Source organism: Rana temporaria, chromosome 3 (assembly GCF_905171775.1).
Source record: "Rana temporaria chromosome 3, aRanTem1.1, whole genome shotgun sequence".
Classification (NCBI taxonomy): Eukaryota; Metazoa; Chordata; class Amphibia; order Anura; family Ranidae; genus Rana; species Rana temporaria.
The window spans coordinates 378,835,032-378,853,223 of record NC_053491.1 but is presented as its reverse complement, the minus strand read 5'-3'; the positions used below and the strand labels follow the sequence as shown (position 1 = coordinate 378,853,223).

Sequence of the window (18,192 nt, the reverse complement as noted above, 5' to 3'; positions counted from 1 at the left end):
CTTTTAATACATTTTTCACATATCATTTGTTTACATTTCAATGTATAACATTTTTTACACATGATTTTAACCACATAGCGCTGCACTCTTTCCATGTTTTGAACACATGTGACCTATCTGACCCCCTGACACACACACTGATCCACCTGACTCCTACTTTCTGCACTACTCACATTACACTGACCTGACACCTACACTGACCCCCGACACCTACACATACGCTGACCCCCGACACCTACACTGACACATACGCTGACCCCCGACACCTACACTGACCCCCGACACCTACACTGACACATACGCTGACCCCCGACACCTACACTGACACATACGCTGACCCCCGACACCTACACTGACCCCCGACACCTACACTGACCCCCGACACCTACACTGACCCACCTGACTCCTACAGTAAGCGTCCTACTTCCTGCACTACTCACACCCCCCTCCCCACAGCTCGGTGCAAATCCGTCCTCCTGTCTCTGTCCCGACTCCCCGCCAGCGCCATCCACCCGCAGACCGCTCCATGGTGTAAGACACTGCACCTCCATGATCCCATCTCTACCAAGCCGAGACACCCCACCCCTCCGCTAGACACACCGCCGCCGAGGGACACAGAGCAAAGGAACACACCGCCGCCGAGGGACACAGAGCAGAGGAACAGGCGGAGGGGAAGATCACACCCCCGGCGGCTCACACAGTGCTCATCTCCCGCCAACATGTTCCGTATTTCCCGTCGCACTGTGATTGGGCGTATAGTGGTCATGTGCGGAGGCGGGACTTCTAGACTATCGCAGACAGGCCAGCCCCACGCCGCACATGACCTCCATACGCCCAATCACAGGGCGCCGGACACCAAACATGGCGGGCGAGATCGGGGACTGGTTCCTGCTCGGCGGCACTTAGGGCTCGTAATTAAACACTGCATGCCCGAGACTCAGGGCTTTTCGGCGGCCCATTCAGGGCTCCAGCCTCCTTAGCCCACCCCTAACGACGCCCCTGGATGGGTGGTATATGTATTTGAGTGTCCAAAGGATCATCACCTGTAATGTGTCCGTAGTCTTTGACCATCCCCTGTAATGTGTCCGCAGTCTTTGACCATCTCCTGTAATGTGTCAGCAGTCTCTGACCATCTGTAATTTGTCCGCAGTCTCTGACCATCTCCTGTGATCAGTGGCAGCTGGTGCTCAAAATTTTTTGGGGGGCGCAAATAAACGAAAAAAAGACAGTGAGGAGAAGAGACAGGTTAGTGAACCATCTTCATTATACTGTATACTGTTGATTATCTGGCACTTTTACACGCAGCTATATGGATGGTATATGTATACAAGTGTTCAAAGGTCTCTGACCATCGCCTGTAATTTGTCCGCAGTCTCCTGTAATTTGTCCGCAGTCTCCTGTAATGTGTCAGCAGTCTCCGGCTATTTCCTGTAATTTGTCCACAGTCTCCTGTAATGTGTCTGCAGTCTCTGACCATCTCCTGTAATGCGTCCGCAGTCTCCTGTAATGTGTCAGCAGTCTCCTGTAATGTGTCAGCAGTCTCTGGCCATCTCCTGTAATGTGTCCGCAGTCTCTGACAATCTCCTGTACCATGTCCCCAGTCTCTGACAATCTCCTGTAATTTGTTCGCAGTCTCCTGTAATGTGTCATCAGTCTGACCATCTCCTGTAATGCGTCCGCAGTCTCCTGTAATTTATCTGCAGTCTCCTGTAATGTGTCAGCAGTCTCCTGTAATGTGTCAGCAGTCTCCTGTAATGTGTCAGCAGTCTCTGACCATCCCCTGTAATGCGTCCGCATTCTCCTGTAATTTGTCTGCAGTCTCCTGTAATTTGTCCGCAGTCTCCCGTAATGTGTCAGCAGTCTCTGACCATCCCCTGTAATGCGTCCGCATTCTCCTGTAATTTGTCTGCAGTCTCCTGTAATTTGTCCGCAGTCTCCTGTAATGTGTCAGCAGTCTGACCATCTCCTGTAATGCGTCCGCAGTCTCCTGTAATTTATCTGCAGTCTCCTGTAATGTGTCAGCAGTCTCCTGTAATGTGTCAGCAGTCTCCTGTAATGTGTCAGCAGTCTCTGACCATCCCCTGTAATGCGTCCGCATTCTCCTGTAATTTGTCTGCAGTCTCCTGTAATTTGTCCGCAGTCTCCTGTAATGTGTCAGCAGTCTCTGACCATCCCCTGTAATGCGTCCGCATTCTCCTGTAATTTGTCTGCAGTCTCCTGTAATTTGTTCGCAGTCTCCTGTAATGTGTCAGCAGTCTCTGACCATCTCCTGTAATGCGTCCGCAGTCTCCTGTAATTTGTCCGCAGTCTCCTGTAATGTGTCATCAGTCTGACCATCTCCTGTAATGCGTCCGCAGTCTCTGACAATCTCCTGTACCATGTCCCCAGTCTCTGACAATCTCCTGTAATTTGTCTGCAGTCTCCTGTAATTTGTCCGCAGTCTCCTGTAATGTGTCAGCAGTCTCTGACCATCCCCTGTAATGCGTCCGCATTCTCCTGCAATTTGTCTGCAGTCTCCTGTAATTTGTCCGCAGTCTCCTGTAATGTGTCAGCAGTCTCTGACCATCTCCTGTAATGCGTCGGCAGTCTCCTGTAATTTGTCTGCAGTCTCCTGTAATGTGTCAGCAGTCTCCTGTAATGTGTCAGCAGTCTCCTGTAATGTGTCAGCAGTCTCTGACCATCTCCTGTAATGTGTCCCCAGTCTCTGACAATCTCCTGTACCATGTCCCCAGTCTCTGACAATCTCCTGTAATGTGTCCCCAGTCTCTGACCATCTCATGTATAAAAATATTTTTTAAAAAGTAACTTTCGGTAACGGTGCTGTTTCGGTATCGGTTTCAGTTTTTCGGCATCTTGTATTTTTCATTTTCGGTATCGATTTCAGTTTCCGGTATCTTGTATTTTTCATTTTCGGTATCGGTTTTGGCACCAAAAAACCCATTCGGCGCATCCCTAGTTTTTTCACCTTAATGCATAGGATCTGCCACTTTTGTATATTGTATGTTAGAAACTTAGAGGCTGTTATTTAAATAGTGAGAACGTTTTTAAATGCTACAGTAAGGGCTCTTTCACACGGGAAGACCGTATGTCCGCTTTTTCATCCATCCGTGTACGGATGAAAAAGGGACATACATTGGTCCCTATGAGATCGCGGGTGTCAGCGGATGTTCCGATCTCATCCGGGTCCGCAATCCTCTGATTCTGCAGATGAAGGAAAACCCTATTTTTCCATTCGTCTGCAGAGCGGATTGGATGAACATGGACAGACGATCCATGTTCATCTGATCCCCCCCATAGGGGAGAGCGGAGATCTGATAGGGCAGTCCCTGCACAGTGTAATGTGCGGGGACCGCCCTGTCATCCGGCGGCTCTGATCCCCGCTGAGCAAGCGGAGGTTTACAAGGCGGATCATCACGGATCCATCCCATGTGAAAGAGGCCTATGAGAAAGTTCAGGTGTCATTAACAAAATACTATTTTCTTGATTTAGAGAAAACTCTAATATGTCAGAGAAAAGACAAAAGTTGAGTGGTCATGCCTACCGCCAAAATGCAAAGGAGAAAGCTGAGCGTATCAAAGAAGAGCTCAAGCACATGCCAAAGATACAACGTTTTTTCTCTAACAGAGGCACTGCTGGAGGTTCTGTACCTGTGGAGACTGAACAGGTGGCAGAAGGGCAGCAATACATACAAGACAATACCACTGAGCCTGTTGCAACTTCTGCAATAATTAATGCTAATGAAGAAGCCAATATTGATTTGGAATTTTCTTCTGATCCTGTGGATTGGGATAGGGATAGTGAAAAGCTGAAGGACTATTTAGCTATAAATGGCATCACTCAGAATAAAAATGCTGACTTTTCCTTATCGGCTCGCAAATATTCTGATCGGACCCGGTCATTCTCCAATTTCTTTTTTAAACGTAAACTGCTGAATGGAGAACTGCGTGAGAGAACCTGGCTGGTATACTCTGAAAAAGCAAAAGCTGTTTTTTGTGCCCCTTGTCTTCTTTTGGGTAGTTCATCTGCTAAATGTCAGTTGGCTCAAGAAGGATTTAGTGATTGGAAGAATGCTTCTGTTCGCCTAAGAGAACACGAAGACTCTGAGCAACATAAAACATGTTTTATGAGTATAAACAACAGGAACACTGCAAGTGGCAAAATGGATAACATGCTGGTTTTGCAACAAAACAATGAAAGAGAGTACTGGAGAAATGTCCTCAGGCGTGTTGTTGCGATTGTGAAGGCTTTATCTTCTCGTGGATTGGCATTTAGAGGCACAGATGTAAGTTTTGGCTCTCAAACAAATGGTAACTATCTAATGTTACTTGAACTCATTGCTGAGTTTGATCCCTTCATGAAAGAGCACATTAAGCGCTATGGCAATGCTGGCTCTGGCACAGCATCCTATCTGTCCAAAACTGTTTGCTATGAATTCATTGAAATATTGTCAGTCAGACTGTTAAATGCAATAATTGTCGAGGTGAAGGATGCTAAATATTACTCGATAAGTGTGGATTCAACCCCAGATGTTTCTCACGTGGATCAGCTAGCCTTCATTATACGATAAGTGAATGACGAGGGTGTGCCAGTGGAACGATTTATAAAGTTCATACCACATATTGGCCACAAAGCTCAAAGTTTATTTCAAGCTGTAAGTGATACATTAGAATTTCACCAACTTGACCTTCAGAATTGTAGAGGTCAGTCATACGATAATGCTAGTAATATGGCTGGCCCATATTCTGGACTTCAGGCTCGTTTTAAAGAACAAAATCCACTAGCTATATATATACCATGCTCTGCACATTCCCTGAACCTTGTAGGAACATGTGCTGCAGAAAGCTGCGTAGAAGCAGTATCATTCTTTGGAGTCATCCAACAGCTGTATAATTTTTTTTCTGCCTCTACAAGTAGGTGGGAAGTCTTAACTTCTCATTTAAATGCCAAGTCCACGGTTAAAAATCTGTCCGTCACAAGATGGTCAGCACGCAGTGATGCATGTCGTACTCTGAGGAAATCATGGACAGAAATTATTGAAGCCCTGGAAGCAATAGAGGATGATGACTCTCAAAGGCCAGTGACAAGAAGTGAGGCTGCAGCACTTCTAAAAAGTCTGAATTGTCTGGAGACCGCCTTCATGACAGTATTTTGGAACAGCATTTTGGAACCTTTTAATGCAACAAACAAACGCTTGCAGAGTGCAGATGTAGACATTTCAGCAGTTGTGAAGCTCTATGGGGCAACCTAAAAATGGAACTTCCTCTTAACCCACTCCTCGCCCCCTTACATGCCACATTTGGCATGTAATTTTTTTGGGGGGGGAGTGGGGGCTTCAGGAGAAGGGGACTTCCTGTCCCACTTCCTCCTTCCGCCGAGGGGCTGGAAAGGCGATTAGCTTAATCGCCTTTTCACAGCCCCTCCCTGTAGGCTAACGCGCCTGTCCAATCGGACTGCGCCGCTCGCGCATGCGCAGTGGGTTTCCCCGGCCGTGAAGCCGAAAGCTGTCACTGCCGGGTGCCCACACTAAGAATGAAGACGCCGGCCGGCGAGGAGCGGAGCCCCGGCCGGCGCGTCGCTGGAGCTGTGGAGCAGGTAAGTGTCAGTTTATTAAAAGCCAGCAGCTACACTTTTTGTAGCTGCTGACTTTTAATAAACTTAAAAAAGGTGGAAAACCCCTTTAAGTCAGCAGCTGCAGTATAAAAAAAATTCAAACAGAATTCTTCTTTAAGCTAAATAATATTAAGCATTTATAACCAGTTTAAGCTCTGACAGAGCTTACCCAGAGATTTGCCTCAACATCTGGACAGAGCCAGAGGGAAGAATGTATAAATCCTGTTTTCAGCTGGAGTGGGGACAGAATTAAATCTTGTTGGGGTCCGACCAAGCTATAAGGCCCCGTACACACGACCGAGTTTCTCGGCAGAATTCAGCCAGAAACTCGATCGGAGCTGGATTCTGCAGAGAAACTCGGTCGTGTGTACACTTTTCAGCGAGGAAGCCGACGAGGAACTCGTCGGGCCAAATAGAGAACATGTTCTCTATTTCCTTGTTCAATGAGGAAAGTCGGCCCGCCGAGATCCTCGGCGGCTTCAACGGTGAACTCGACGAGGAACTCGATGTGTTTGGCACGTCGAGTTCCTCGGACGTGTGTACGGGGCCTCAGAGGGAAGATTCCACCATTACAGCTTTCATACAATATTTCCTCTAGTTTATACTCCACAGTCAGAGGTGGCTCTCTAATTAGGCAAAGTAGGCGGTGGCCTAAGGCCTCGCCCTCGCAAGGGCCTCGTACCCGCCTACTTTGCCGAATGTGTGAGAGGAAAAGTGCCTGGTCAGTGTCCAGAGGTGGGTAACGCTAAGCAGGTTCCAGCCCAGCCGGCTGCAAAATCTCATTACCTCTATTGCCTTCTAGCCTTCTCTGAAAGCCGACACCAGTGCTGGGGGGTGCTGGATTGCGATCTGCACTATGCTTATTCAGTGCAGAAGAAATGGCCTGAGATGAGGTGCACAGTGCGTGCCTCCTCTCTGAAGCTACAGACATACAAATGCCAATATAGAAGGTCGATTCTCCCAGCCAGGTTGCCTGGCTGGGTCGGAGCTTGTACAGTGTGAGCAGCAGCAGAGGTGGGCGGAGCAGCCAGAGAAAGTTCATCACACTGCACACTCTGCAGCATGGATCACTGTCCAGCCCAGGAGTCCCCAGAGCTCTCCTCTCCGAGTCCCCAGACCAGCTCTCAATCCATGGAAGCTGCTAGTAAGGTGAGGTGCTAATCTATTTTCAGAACAAGCTGGTTTAGTGTCAGAAATATCAGAGTTGTAAAACGTCCTGTGTGTGTCAGTCTGCAGTCAGTGCTTGCAGATTACTGGTAAATTATCAGTATCCTGCAACTCTGATGAGATCACAGACCAGGAAAACTACACTACTTCCCAGGATCAGAAAACCTCTCTGGACATTTACTAAAGGCATGTTTTCTGAGGGTCTACTAGAATTAAGATCCAAGCCTGTGATCAGTGACATATTCAATTCAGGAGCGGTGCGACCATAGGGACGCCGGAGCGCCGCCCCCTCTCGCTCGCTCACAGCCACTAAAATATACAGATTCATGCATTGTATGAATCTGTATATTTTCGCCGCTGCCGCCCACTATTCAGCTGGCCAGACATTGAGCGCCGGTCAGCTGAATAACGGCAGCTGGCTGGCTGTGAGGAAGTGCCTATCGGAACCAGCGGCTCTGATAGGCCTCGTACACACGACAGAGTTTCTCGGCAGAATTCGTCGAGAATCTCGGTGAAGAGCCGGATTCTGTCGAGAAACTCTGTCGTGTGTACATTTTCGGCCCGATGGAGCCGCCGAGGAACTCGTCGAGCAAATAGAGAGCAGGTTCTCTATTTTCTCGATGGCAGTGGATTTTGGCTCGACGAGTTCTTCATCGGGCTGTTTTTTAAACGAGAAACTCGGTCGTGTGTATGCTAAGAAACCTGTCAAAAACTTAGACACTGGAGAACAACATAGGTAAAACTAGCGTTTGGAATGGAGATAGCACATTCGTGTCGCTTCCAACATTATTTCATCGTTTATTTGCAGCGCTTTACACAATTTTTTGTAAGGGCTGAAAACAGCAATATTTTTTTTTCTTTTTTTAGGATATTCACACAGAGTTCCTTAAAATTTGGTGGAACCTTTTTCTTACTGATCTCAATATTTTTTTTTTTTTATATTCTCACCTTATTTTGGTCCTGTGTTTTAAATCCTGCTCTTAATATTCACCTTAATTTTAAAGTTCACAAAAATGCAAATCCTTTTATTTTTTGTAATGTCAAGTTCCCCCCATAGAAACCTTATTGCTTTGTCTTATCTCATCTGTCCCTTTCAAATTACACCTTATATCCAATTTTTTTAAAAAAATAACCTGCCTTCTCACTTGCAAAATTGTAAATAAAAAAAATACAAGGACAAGTATGAACTGTAAAATAAAAATTTACCATTTATTTTGGTTATAAAAATAAATTAAGTATGCAAAAGTCAGCACTGGAGAGCTTGCTGCCATTTGTGCACAGCCAGGTGTGGCCTGATGTGACTGGTGAGCAGTTGGAGGCCAAAATGGGGACTTGAGAGGTTCATTCAGGAAGGAACGCATCAAGGTCTTGGACTCCCCGAGGTCACAAACTGGAGCAGGGCAGGCAGATGTCACCAGGTTGTGGTACTATAGCAGCCTGAACTCTGGTACACCATATGGAAGTAAGGGAGTCACTTTCTTGATTTCTTCAAGGCCTTCCTTGGTGGCTTCCCTGCAGCCTGCTCTTTCACCTTCTCTGCAGCCTTCTCAGCAGCCTTCCTCTTCTGCCTGGCTGGAGGTGGTGCCACAGGGGTAGTACTCATGCCAGGAGGAGGAGTAGACGAAGGTGGTGGAGGATGAGTAGACGACGGTGGTGGAGGAGGAGGTGGAGGAGGAGGAGCAGTAGAAGGAGGAGGAGTAGTAGAAGGAGGTGGAGCATTAGAAGGAGGAGGAGTAGAAGGAGGAGGAGTAGTAGAAGGTGGAGCATTAGAAGGAGGAGGAGTAGAAGGAGGAGGAGTAGTAGAAGGAGGAGGAGTAGTAGAAGGAGGAGGAGCAGTAGAAGGAGGAGGAGCAGTAGAAGGAGGAGGAGTAGAAGGAGGAGGAGTAGTAGAAGAAGAGGAAGAAGAATGTTGAGAAGGAGCAGGAGAAGAAGAGGAAGAAGAATGTTGAGAAGGAGCAGGAGAAGAATGTTCAGAAGGAGCAGGAGAAGAAGAGGAAGAAGAATGTTCAGAAGGAGCAGGAGAAGAAGAGGAAGAAGAATGTTCAGAAGGAGCAGGAGAAGAAGAGGAAGAAGAATGTTCAGATGGAGCATGAGAAGAAGAAGGTGGGGGAGGTTGAGAAGGAGCATGAGAAGAAGAAGAAGGTGGGGGAGGTTGAGAAGGAGCATGAGAAGAAGAAGAAGGTGGGGGAGGTTGAGAAGGAGCATGAGAAGAAGAAGAAGGTGGGGGAGCTTGAGAAGGAGCATGAGAAGAAGAAGAAGGTGGGGGAGCTTGAGAAGGAGCATGAGAAGAAGAAGAAGGTGGGGGAGCTTGGGAGTTATGTGGTGTGTGAGGATGGGGATGGCGGCAAATGACAGTGTCCTCCGTGAGAAGACCCCTCACCCCCTGATTTGCGAGGGTGATGAGGAGTCCCTCAAAGAGGAGGCGCTGGTCTACTGTCATTTCGGACATTTTGGCCAAAACCACCGTTACAAATCCCTCCTGAGCAGTGGGAGGCTGTTGAAGGGTTGCATGGGCGTCCCGAATGAGGGCTAGTGAGGCGTCACGCACCCTTGTATCCCTCACCTGCCTTCTCGGACGCAGGCGAAGAGGAGACACCTGACATCTTGTACTTCGCCCAGCCACCTCGTCCAACCCACTTGGGCCTGCCACCTCATCCGCTCCACTTGGGCCTGCCACCACGTTCAAGCCACTTGGGCCTGCCAACACGTCCAAGATACTTGGGCCTGCAGCCTCCTCCAAGCCACTCACCCTGTCCTCCTCCTGCCTGGCATTTTCCTGATCCTCCTGCTGCCTGGTCTCGTCCTGTGTATGGAAAAAAAGTACAGTTTTACTTTTTTTTTTTTTAAATAAAAAATTTTTAAGCTCTTTTTTTTACCTTTAACATCTTAATTTACATCTCTTTAACAACATTTAAACACCACACATTTGCACATTGAAAGTACTATATACCTGGCTCCAGCTGGGCAAATCCGGATCTTCATCCAGGATGGAAGGCTGCTGAGAGGGTTCATCTGCAGAGGGAGCAGCAGGTTGGCTGGAGGGAAGTCTGGAGGGAAGGCTGGACCTTCTGTTCCTTCTGGGGGCAAGGCTCGAAAGTGACTCCCTTACCTCCAGGTGTTCATCCAGGAAGCTCAGTTTGCTATAGTACCACAACTTGGGTTTAAATACCCGCCCTGCTCCAGCTCCAGACCTCATCGAAGCCAAGACCTTGTTGCGTGCCTTCCTGTAGGTGCCTCTCAAGGTCCCAATTTTGACCTCCAACTGGTCAGTTGTCACATCAAACCCCACCTGTCTCCGCACAAGTGGGAGCAGGCTCTCCAGTGCGGTTTTGCGCAAGTCTCTGTTTCGTGATATGGGGTCTTTGGTGGCCCACAGAACAGGAAGTTCTTGCCACCGATCGGTAAATATCTCCAAAAAATCAGGTCTGTTAAACAGGTTCATCTTTTCCTGTCCAAAACCAAGGAGAAATAAATAATGTCAATACACAGTCTATAAAGTTAATTACTCTTTCTCACCAGCTAGCCCTTAAAGGGTCACTAATGGATAACTCTTTTTTTGGAGGAAATGACTGTTTACAGTGTCTAGAGACATACAAGTGCATACATATAATGTGCCTCTAGTTTCACTTTTGCTTTTAAAATGATTTAATGTTTCTGTGAAGTAAAGAGACACACAGAACAAAAAAAAATAAAATCCAGGGCATATTTTCATTTAAAAAATTATTAGCATTGTTTCGGTGGATTTTTAGACACACAGCTTAGACCACAGTGACAAGCTCCCCTGATAAATTTTAGAGGGAGCCAGAGAACCAGGAAGTGAGGATTTATGCAAAGGATTACAGCTGCTTAAAAGCAAAAAGGGACAATGAGGACATGAAATCAAGACTGATATAATGTAAAGTTAGTTATTTCTGCCCCAAACAATTTGGGCTTATTGCTCCTTTAAATGTCTGTCTTTCCTGAATATGCCACTGCTGTCCCAAGTTCGAAGCATACCTACACGCTTGTCGTTCAAACGTCTTTCTTACGCAACCCGGTCGTATGGACGCTACGTGTGTTCGAGCCTTATATACACTCCGCACACGACATCCGCCCATGCTTAAAAAAAATTGATGTTTCCCCCCGCCCCTTATCTTCCGTCGCGAAAACGACAAGGAGGAATTGGCAGCAGATCATGTTGGGTCAGTTCCTAGGAAACAGATGACCAGTTGTGTAGAACTAATAAGCCAGATCTCATCCTCATTTGTGTATGAAACGTTAGAGAAAAGCACTCCGATCTAGTTTGGTCAAGACATAAAAGCGACCATTTGCATCATGTTTAAACCGACTTTTTTTTAGAAGACATCCTGATGAGAACCGAGATTGCCCACACAACAGTAGTTGGATCAAAATGCATAAGCAAAGCGTTGGTTACGTACGATGGCACTATAGCGGACCATTACCTTCAAATTTCGAACTAGCTATGTTTTAGTTTATGAACATAAGATGTAGCCCAGAAAATCATTCAATCAAGAATAACATGTAAAATGTAGTTACATACCGGTCTTTGACCCGATCGTTATCTCCGCCGTCTTCCACAAACTGTGAACGCCCCTTTTACTCACGTGGTAGCCCTTTATACACGCGCATGTGGGACTTTACGCACGTCTCCCCGCCCCTGACGTTCATGGTGTCGTATTTTCCCCGCCCCTTTTCAATCTTTTTTTTGTTGGGAGCACATGTTGGATAATATGGCAGCAAGACAGGAGCCAGGCCAGGCGGGACGAGGAATCACACGGAGAATCCGTTTTAAGGCCACCAACATGACCTTTGAGGAAATGGTGGAGATGGTCCTCATCCTCAAAGCAGAGGACTATGATGGGAGGCATGGGCCATACAAGTACCCTAATAAGGTCAAGGCCCAAATAATGGAGAAGGTGAGGAGGAGTCTCCATCTGAAATTTGGGGTGAAAAGATCCAAGAAGCAGATCCGGAAAAGGTGGTGTGACCTCAAAAAACGGGAGCCGGAACAAATGAAGAGGATCAGGAGAGTGATTAGAAGAAGTAAGTTTGTTATATATTTTGTAAGATTTGTTCCGCGCCATGTGTTTTTTATTTCAGGTTGTACTGTATTATGTTTTTCTGCACAAGAATTTGTCGTCAAACTGGACGTACATTCGGAACGACAAAATATTGTGTTTAAAATCCTCAAAATTATGACATTTCACAAAAATTGGGGTGAGATCAATATTGAAAATTATGTAGATGTGCTATTAAAACAAAAAAACTTTTTGTTAAATTAAAATATATACAGTAAAAGGAGAGTCTGCTCAGCAGTCGGTGACACATGTGGACTCATTTGCATAATTGTTGTCCCCTTTAATAACCCATTTTGGGGTTCACACAGAGGTGAGGTGATCCAGTGTATACTTGGTTGGCTTACATGTTTAAAAGTAGACCAAAGCTACAAGAATTGTCATGATCTTTGTGAATGCCTTCAATCCTGTGTTTTGCCCTGAGGGGTTTTTCAAAACATCAATAGTCCCAGAAATTGTATAAAGTGAATCATATTCCTCTTTCAGGCCTATAAGCTCTAAAAATCCTGTTTCCATTTTCTTCATTCTCGTAGGGCGTCATGAAGCTTCGACACGGGAGCAAGAAGTCCATCAAGCCACACCCCCGAGGGATGGTGATGATGCGCAGCCTGCCACCACATCAGGTAAAGTAACATATAACTAACCAAGCTTCAGGTAATGTAGATGTAGGCCTGCCTAATTTTAAAAAATGGTTTTGTCCCACATTTCAGGATCAGGTGGTGGCTTGGACTTGGACAGGCATACTGTCCAGATGGTTATCTCGGAAATCTGGGCCTGCAGAGAAGAGGTGGAGGAGATTCATCTGGCCAACCGAAAAATTAAAGAAAGAACAAGGAGGGTGGAAAATAAATTAAAAAATTTACTTGATGTTTTGGGGAGAGTCTGAATCATAAAAAAAAAAAAATTCTAAAAAAACAGATTTTACAGTTTATTTAATTAAAAAAACAACAAAAAAATAAAAAAAACTGATTTTACTGTTTATTAAGATAAAAAAGACCAACAAAATAAAAAAAACAGATTTTACTGTTTATTAAGATAAAAAAGACCAAAAAAATAAAAAAAAAAGATTTTACTGTTTATTAAGATAAAAAAGACCAAAAAAATAAAAAAAAACAGATTTTACTGTTTATTAAGATAAAAAAGACCAAAAAAATAAAAAAAACTGATTTTACTGTTTATTAAGATAAAAAAGACCAAAAAAAATTACAAAAATGATTGTATATTGTATGAGAAAAAAGACCAAAAAAATTACAAAAATGATTGTATATTGTATGAGAAAAAAGACCAAAAAAATTACAAAAATGATTGTATATTGTATGAGAAAAAAACCCCAAAAATTACAAAAATGATTGTATATTGTATGAGAAAAAAGACCAAAAAAATTACAAAAATTATTGTATATTGTATGAGAAAAAAGACCAAAAAAATTACAAAAATGATTGTATATTGTATGAGAAAAAAGACCAAAAAAATTACAAAAATGATTGTATATTGTATGAGAAAAAAGACCAAAAAAATTACAAAAATGATTGTATATTGTATGAGAAAAAAGACCAAAAAAATTACAAAAATTATTGTATATTGTATGAGAAAAAAGACCAAAAAAATTACAAAAATGATTGTATATTGTATGAGAAAAAAGACCAAAAAAATTACAAAAATGATTGTATATTGTATGAGAAAAAACCCCAAAAAATTACAAAAATGATTGTATATTGTATGAGAAAAAAGACCAAAAAAATTACAAAAATGATTGTATATTGTATGAGAAAAAAGACCAAAAAAATTACAAAAATGATTGTATATTGTATGAGAAAAAAAACCAAAAAAATTACAAAAATGATTGTATATTGTATGAGAAAAAAGACCAAAAAAATTACAAAAATGATTGTATATTGTATGAGAAAAAAGACCAAAACAATTACAAAAATGATTGTATATTGTATGAGAAAAAAGACCAAAAAAATTACAAAAATGATTGTATATTGTATGAGAAAAAAGACCAAAACAATTACAAAAATGATTGTATATTGTATGAGAAAAAAAAAACCAAATATTTTTGTAGGGTATTTTGGAAAACAAACCAAAAAAAAAAATTAGTAAAATAAAGAGCTTTTGAACCTCAAAAAAGTGAGTGGTGTTTTTCCTAAAATACGTTAAATTTTCTATGGGTTTGGTTTGGGGATCACCTGGGAAATGTTTGCTAGTTGATAATGAAAATACACTTAGTTACACTTAGTAAAGAACTCCAAGCAACACAAGCAAGACATAACAAGTTTATAAAAAATATTCGGATTTATTTTTGGGAAAGATTTAATTATGGCAAATTTGCTTGAGATGGTATTGCCCCCCTACCCATGAAATAGTCCATGTATTTATCCCGGACTTCACGGGCACTCTGGGGGGGCAGTCCTGTGTGGCCAGCTTCAAGGCCCGCCAAAGTTTGTGATGGAGCCAAAAGTTGTGCCTCAGGCCCAACCAGGGCCATATAATTTGGAGATTGTCTCCGCAAAAAATTATGGAGAATGCAGCATGCAAAAATAATTGTATTCCACTTATATTCCGCCATGTGGAGAGAGGTGAGGAAAAGGCGGAACCGGCTGGCCATGATGCCGAAAGCGTTCTCAACCACTCTGCGTGCTCGGCCCAGCCGGAAATTAAAGACACTTCTCTCTGGGGTGAGGGTGCGCTGAGGGAATGGCCTCATAAGATGGGGTCCCAGGGCAAACGCTTCATCAGCCAGGAAAACAAATGGCAGGCCTTCTACATTCTGGTCATCCGGTGGCAATGACAGATCATCATCCTGAAGGCGAAGCGCAAACTCCGTCTGCCTGAAGGCTCCCCCATCCGATATCCGTCCGTTCATCCCGACATCCACAAAAAGGAATTCATACTGTGCTGACACCACCGCCATCAGCACAATACTGTTGAACCCCTTATAGTTAAAGAACTGGGATCCCGAACGGGGTGGAGGCACGATGCAGACGTGCTTCCTGTCGATGGCTCCCCCGCAGTTGGGGAAGTTCCATCGGGTCTGGAAGTCCAAAGCCACAGACTGCCACTCCTGTGGTGTGGACGGAAGCTGGGGATGAAAAAATGCAACAAATTAGCCACATAACCTTGCAAGCAGATAAGACAAAGACATTATAAGCATTATAACATTTCTGGGAACTAGCATATTATATCTAAATAGATTTAGACAATTAACACATTACACACCCCCTCTGATGGGCCAGTGCCCAAGTTTGGGGGAGGGCTAGATGAGTTTGGGATTACAAAAATAATATAATTTGGATTATTGGTGAACATAGACTTTACAACACATTTTGGAGGGGAGGGCTAGATGAGTTTGGGATTACAAAAATAATATAATTTGGATTATTGGTGAACATAGACTTTACAACACATTTTGGAGGGGAGGGCTAGATGAGTTTGGGATTACAAAAATAATATAATTTGGATTATTGGTGAACATAGACTTTACAACACATTTTGGAGGGGAGGGCTAGATGAGTTTGGGATTACAAAAATAATATAATTTGGATTATTGGTGAACATAGACTTTACAACACATTTTGGAGGGGAGGGCTAGATGAGTTTGGGATTACAAAAATAATATAATTTGGATTATTGGTGAACATAGACTTTACAACACATTTTGGAGGGGAGGGCTAGATGAGTTTGGGATTACAAAAATAATATAATTTGGATTATTGGTGAACATAGACTTTACAACACATTTTGGAGGGGAGGGGGGGGACATTACAATGGATATAACACAATACATTGGGAAGTGACTAGACTAGGTAGGTTGGGGCCCAGGATAGCATGCTGGGGAGGTAAGTGATGGGAAATATGCATGTAGGCCAAAAAAGGGGCATCAAAGTTTACAGCATGCATGGGGGCAAAGGGGACAATCACAGCATATTCCAGACATGGTAATTAGGGAAGGAGGAGATAACTACAAGACATTAGCATACATTATAGACATAAAATGTGATATTAAAGGACCAAACTTACCCTCATATATTCCTCCTGCAGAACCTGTATGATGGCAGAGCAGGTGTCAGGAATGATGAGGCCCAGAGCCTGGGGGGAGATGCCCGTCGAGAACTTTAAGTCCTGAAGGCTTCTCCCAGTTGCCAGATAACGGAGGGTGGCAACTAGCCTCTGCTCAGCACTGATGGCTTCCCGCATAACGGTGTCCTGCCTGGTAATATAGGGGGACACCAAAGCCAACAGGTGCTGAAAGACGGGATCAGACATCCTCAGGAAATTCCTGTAATCAACAGGATTATTTTCCTGAAGCTCCCGCAGCAAAGGCATGTGAGAGAATTGGTTCCTACGGAGCAACCAATTCTTGGTCCATGAACGCGTCCTCCTCCTGTTCATGAACTCCTCATCGTCTAGGTCATAAACAAACAGACCTACACACAGAAGATGCTTAGCACGAAGTCGGCGACGACTAGGTGCCTGCAACATGGCTACAAGGCTAGTTACGAACGACAAATCAGAATTGCACTAAACAGACCGCAGTGAAGAACAGCAAGACCTATGAAGAACGACCCTGACAATGAAAAACGCGGGGACAGGACCGCAATGTAAAACAATACGACCTGACCGCACGTCCCGATTGCCTAGATACGACCCCCACAAGTACAAACTGAACGGCAGAGATCAATCGGAAAGCACAAAGACTGAAAAGCACGAATCGTCACTCACCAAACTTTTACTAACACGCGTAAACACGGAATCAGCAAAAGGAGCCCCAAGGGTGGCGCCAACAAAATCAAACCTCCCCTTTATAGTCGCGTCATACGTCGTGAGCGTCACCGCGCCGGAGAACGACCAGATTTTGGTCTGTTACGTGTGTACGCAAAGCAAGCCTGTCGAGCTTCTCGACAAGTTCAACAAGGAACTCGACGAGGAACTCGACGGGCTTGGCACGTCGAGTTCCTCGGCCGTGTGTACGGGGCCATAGGCTTTCCGAGTACAGCCCTGAGGCTGTAGTCGGCTTCCTAAAGCTTATCCTCGGGACGTACCAGCAGTGCGTTCCTTGGATAAGATTGACAGGCGTCTCAGCCAATCAGTAACCTGATTGGCTGAGCGTCATCGAGGGCGGGACGAGGGACATCGAGGGACAGTAGAAGCCAGAAAGGTAAGTGCCAGGGGGGTGCATTTTACTGTGGGCACAGTGGCTATAATTGCAGGGCACAGTGGCTACAATTGGGGGCACAGTGGCTACAATTGGGGGCACAGTGGCGACAATTGATGGCACAGTGGCGACAATTGATGGCACAGTGGCGACAATTGATGGCACAGTGGTGACAATTGATGGCATGGCATAGTGGTGACAATTGATGGCGCAGTGGTTGCGTTTTGATGGCATGGCACAGTGGTTGCTTTTTGATGGCATGGCACAGTGACTTCGCCCCGGGCACTGGATGACCTTGTCCATGCCCGCACAGTCTCTGACCATCTCATGTATCATGTCTGCAGTCTCTGGGGGGCCTACAGAGGAGACAAGAGCAGGAGCGATGCCAGGATGGGGTTCACATGAGGAGTCAGATGTGTGCAGACTGCAGAGAGGATAATATAGGATGAAACCAGAGCCACCAAGCTGGAGCCTAGAGAGGACCGTCTGACTGAGCCCTGCAAGGTGCACCTGAGAAGACGTCAGTGACAGCACTGCATGGCCAGTCTGAGGGGGATCACTGATGATAGGGGAGAGTGAAGACAGTAAGGTAAAGAGGCACCGATTTAAAAGTTCCCCCTGATATTAGTTAACCCCCCCCCATTACCTTTCACTCTGTGTAAGGTGGTCTATGGTCACCAGAGTCCCCTTCATATCAGAGTTCCCAATTTAGATGCAAGTTGAAACTCTGTGGACCCTGATGTAAAGGAGAATGCTGTGCACTCTGATATAAGGTGATCCCTGGTCGCCAGAGCCCATCTTGCATCAGAGTTCCCCTTTACACCAGTCTGCAGCATTCCCTCTTAAATAATGATCTGCAGCATTCCCCTTTACATCAAATTTCCTCTTGCACTGTAAGGGGGAATCCTGCAGACTCTGATGTAAGGGGGAACGCTGTGTTGGGTTATAATATTAACCTGACCTTCATGTAAATGGAGAAATAGGGTATATATATATATATATATATATATATATATATATATATTATATATATATATATATATATATATATATATATATATATATATATATATATATATATATATATATACCCTATGTTGAATGATATTTGATTAGAGAGTAATTGGTAAGAAAACATTTTAAAAACTGTGAATTCATAGTTCATAGTATTTAAGGCTCTTAATA

At 44.5% G+C, this 18,192-nt stretch overlaps 1 protein-coding gene across 1 annotated transcript in view; it reads left to right on the top strand.

Annotated features, from left to right (window-relative positions):
- The window catches only part of LOC120930509 (PR domain zinc finger protein 4-like), a 203,027-nt gene that overhangs the window by 93,756 nt on the left and 91,079 nt on the right, over positions 1 to 18,192 (top strand). Inside the window, 2 exon segments of the mRNA XM_040341687.1 lie at positions 3,490 to 4,446; positions 4,915 to 5,143. Of these exon segments, the coding sequence (XP_040197621.1) occupies positions 3,490 to 4,446; positions 4,915 to 5,143 (1,186 nt within the window).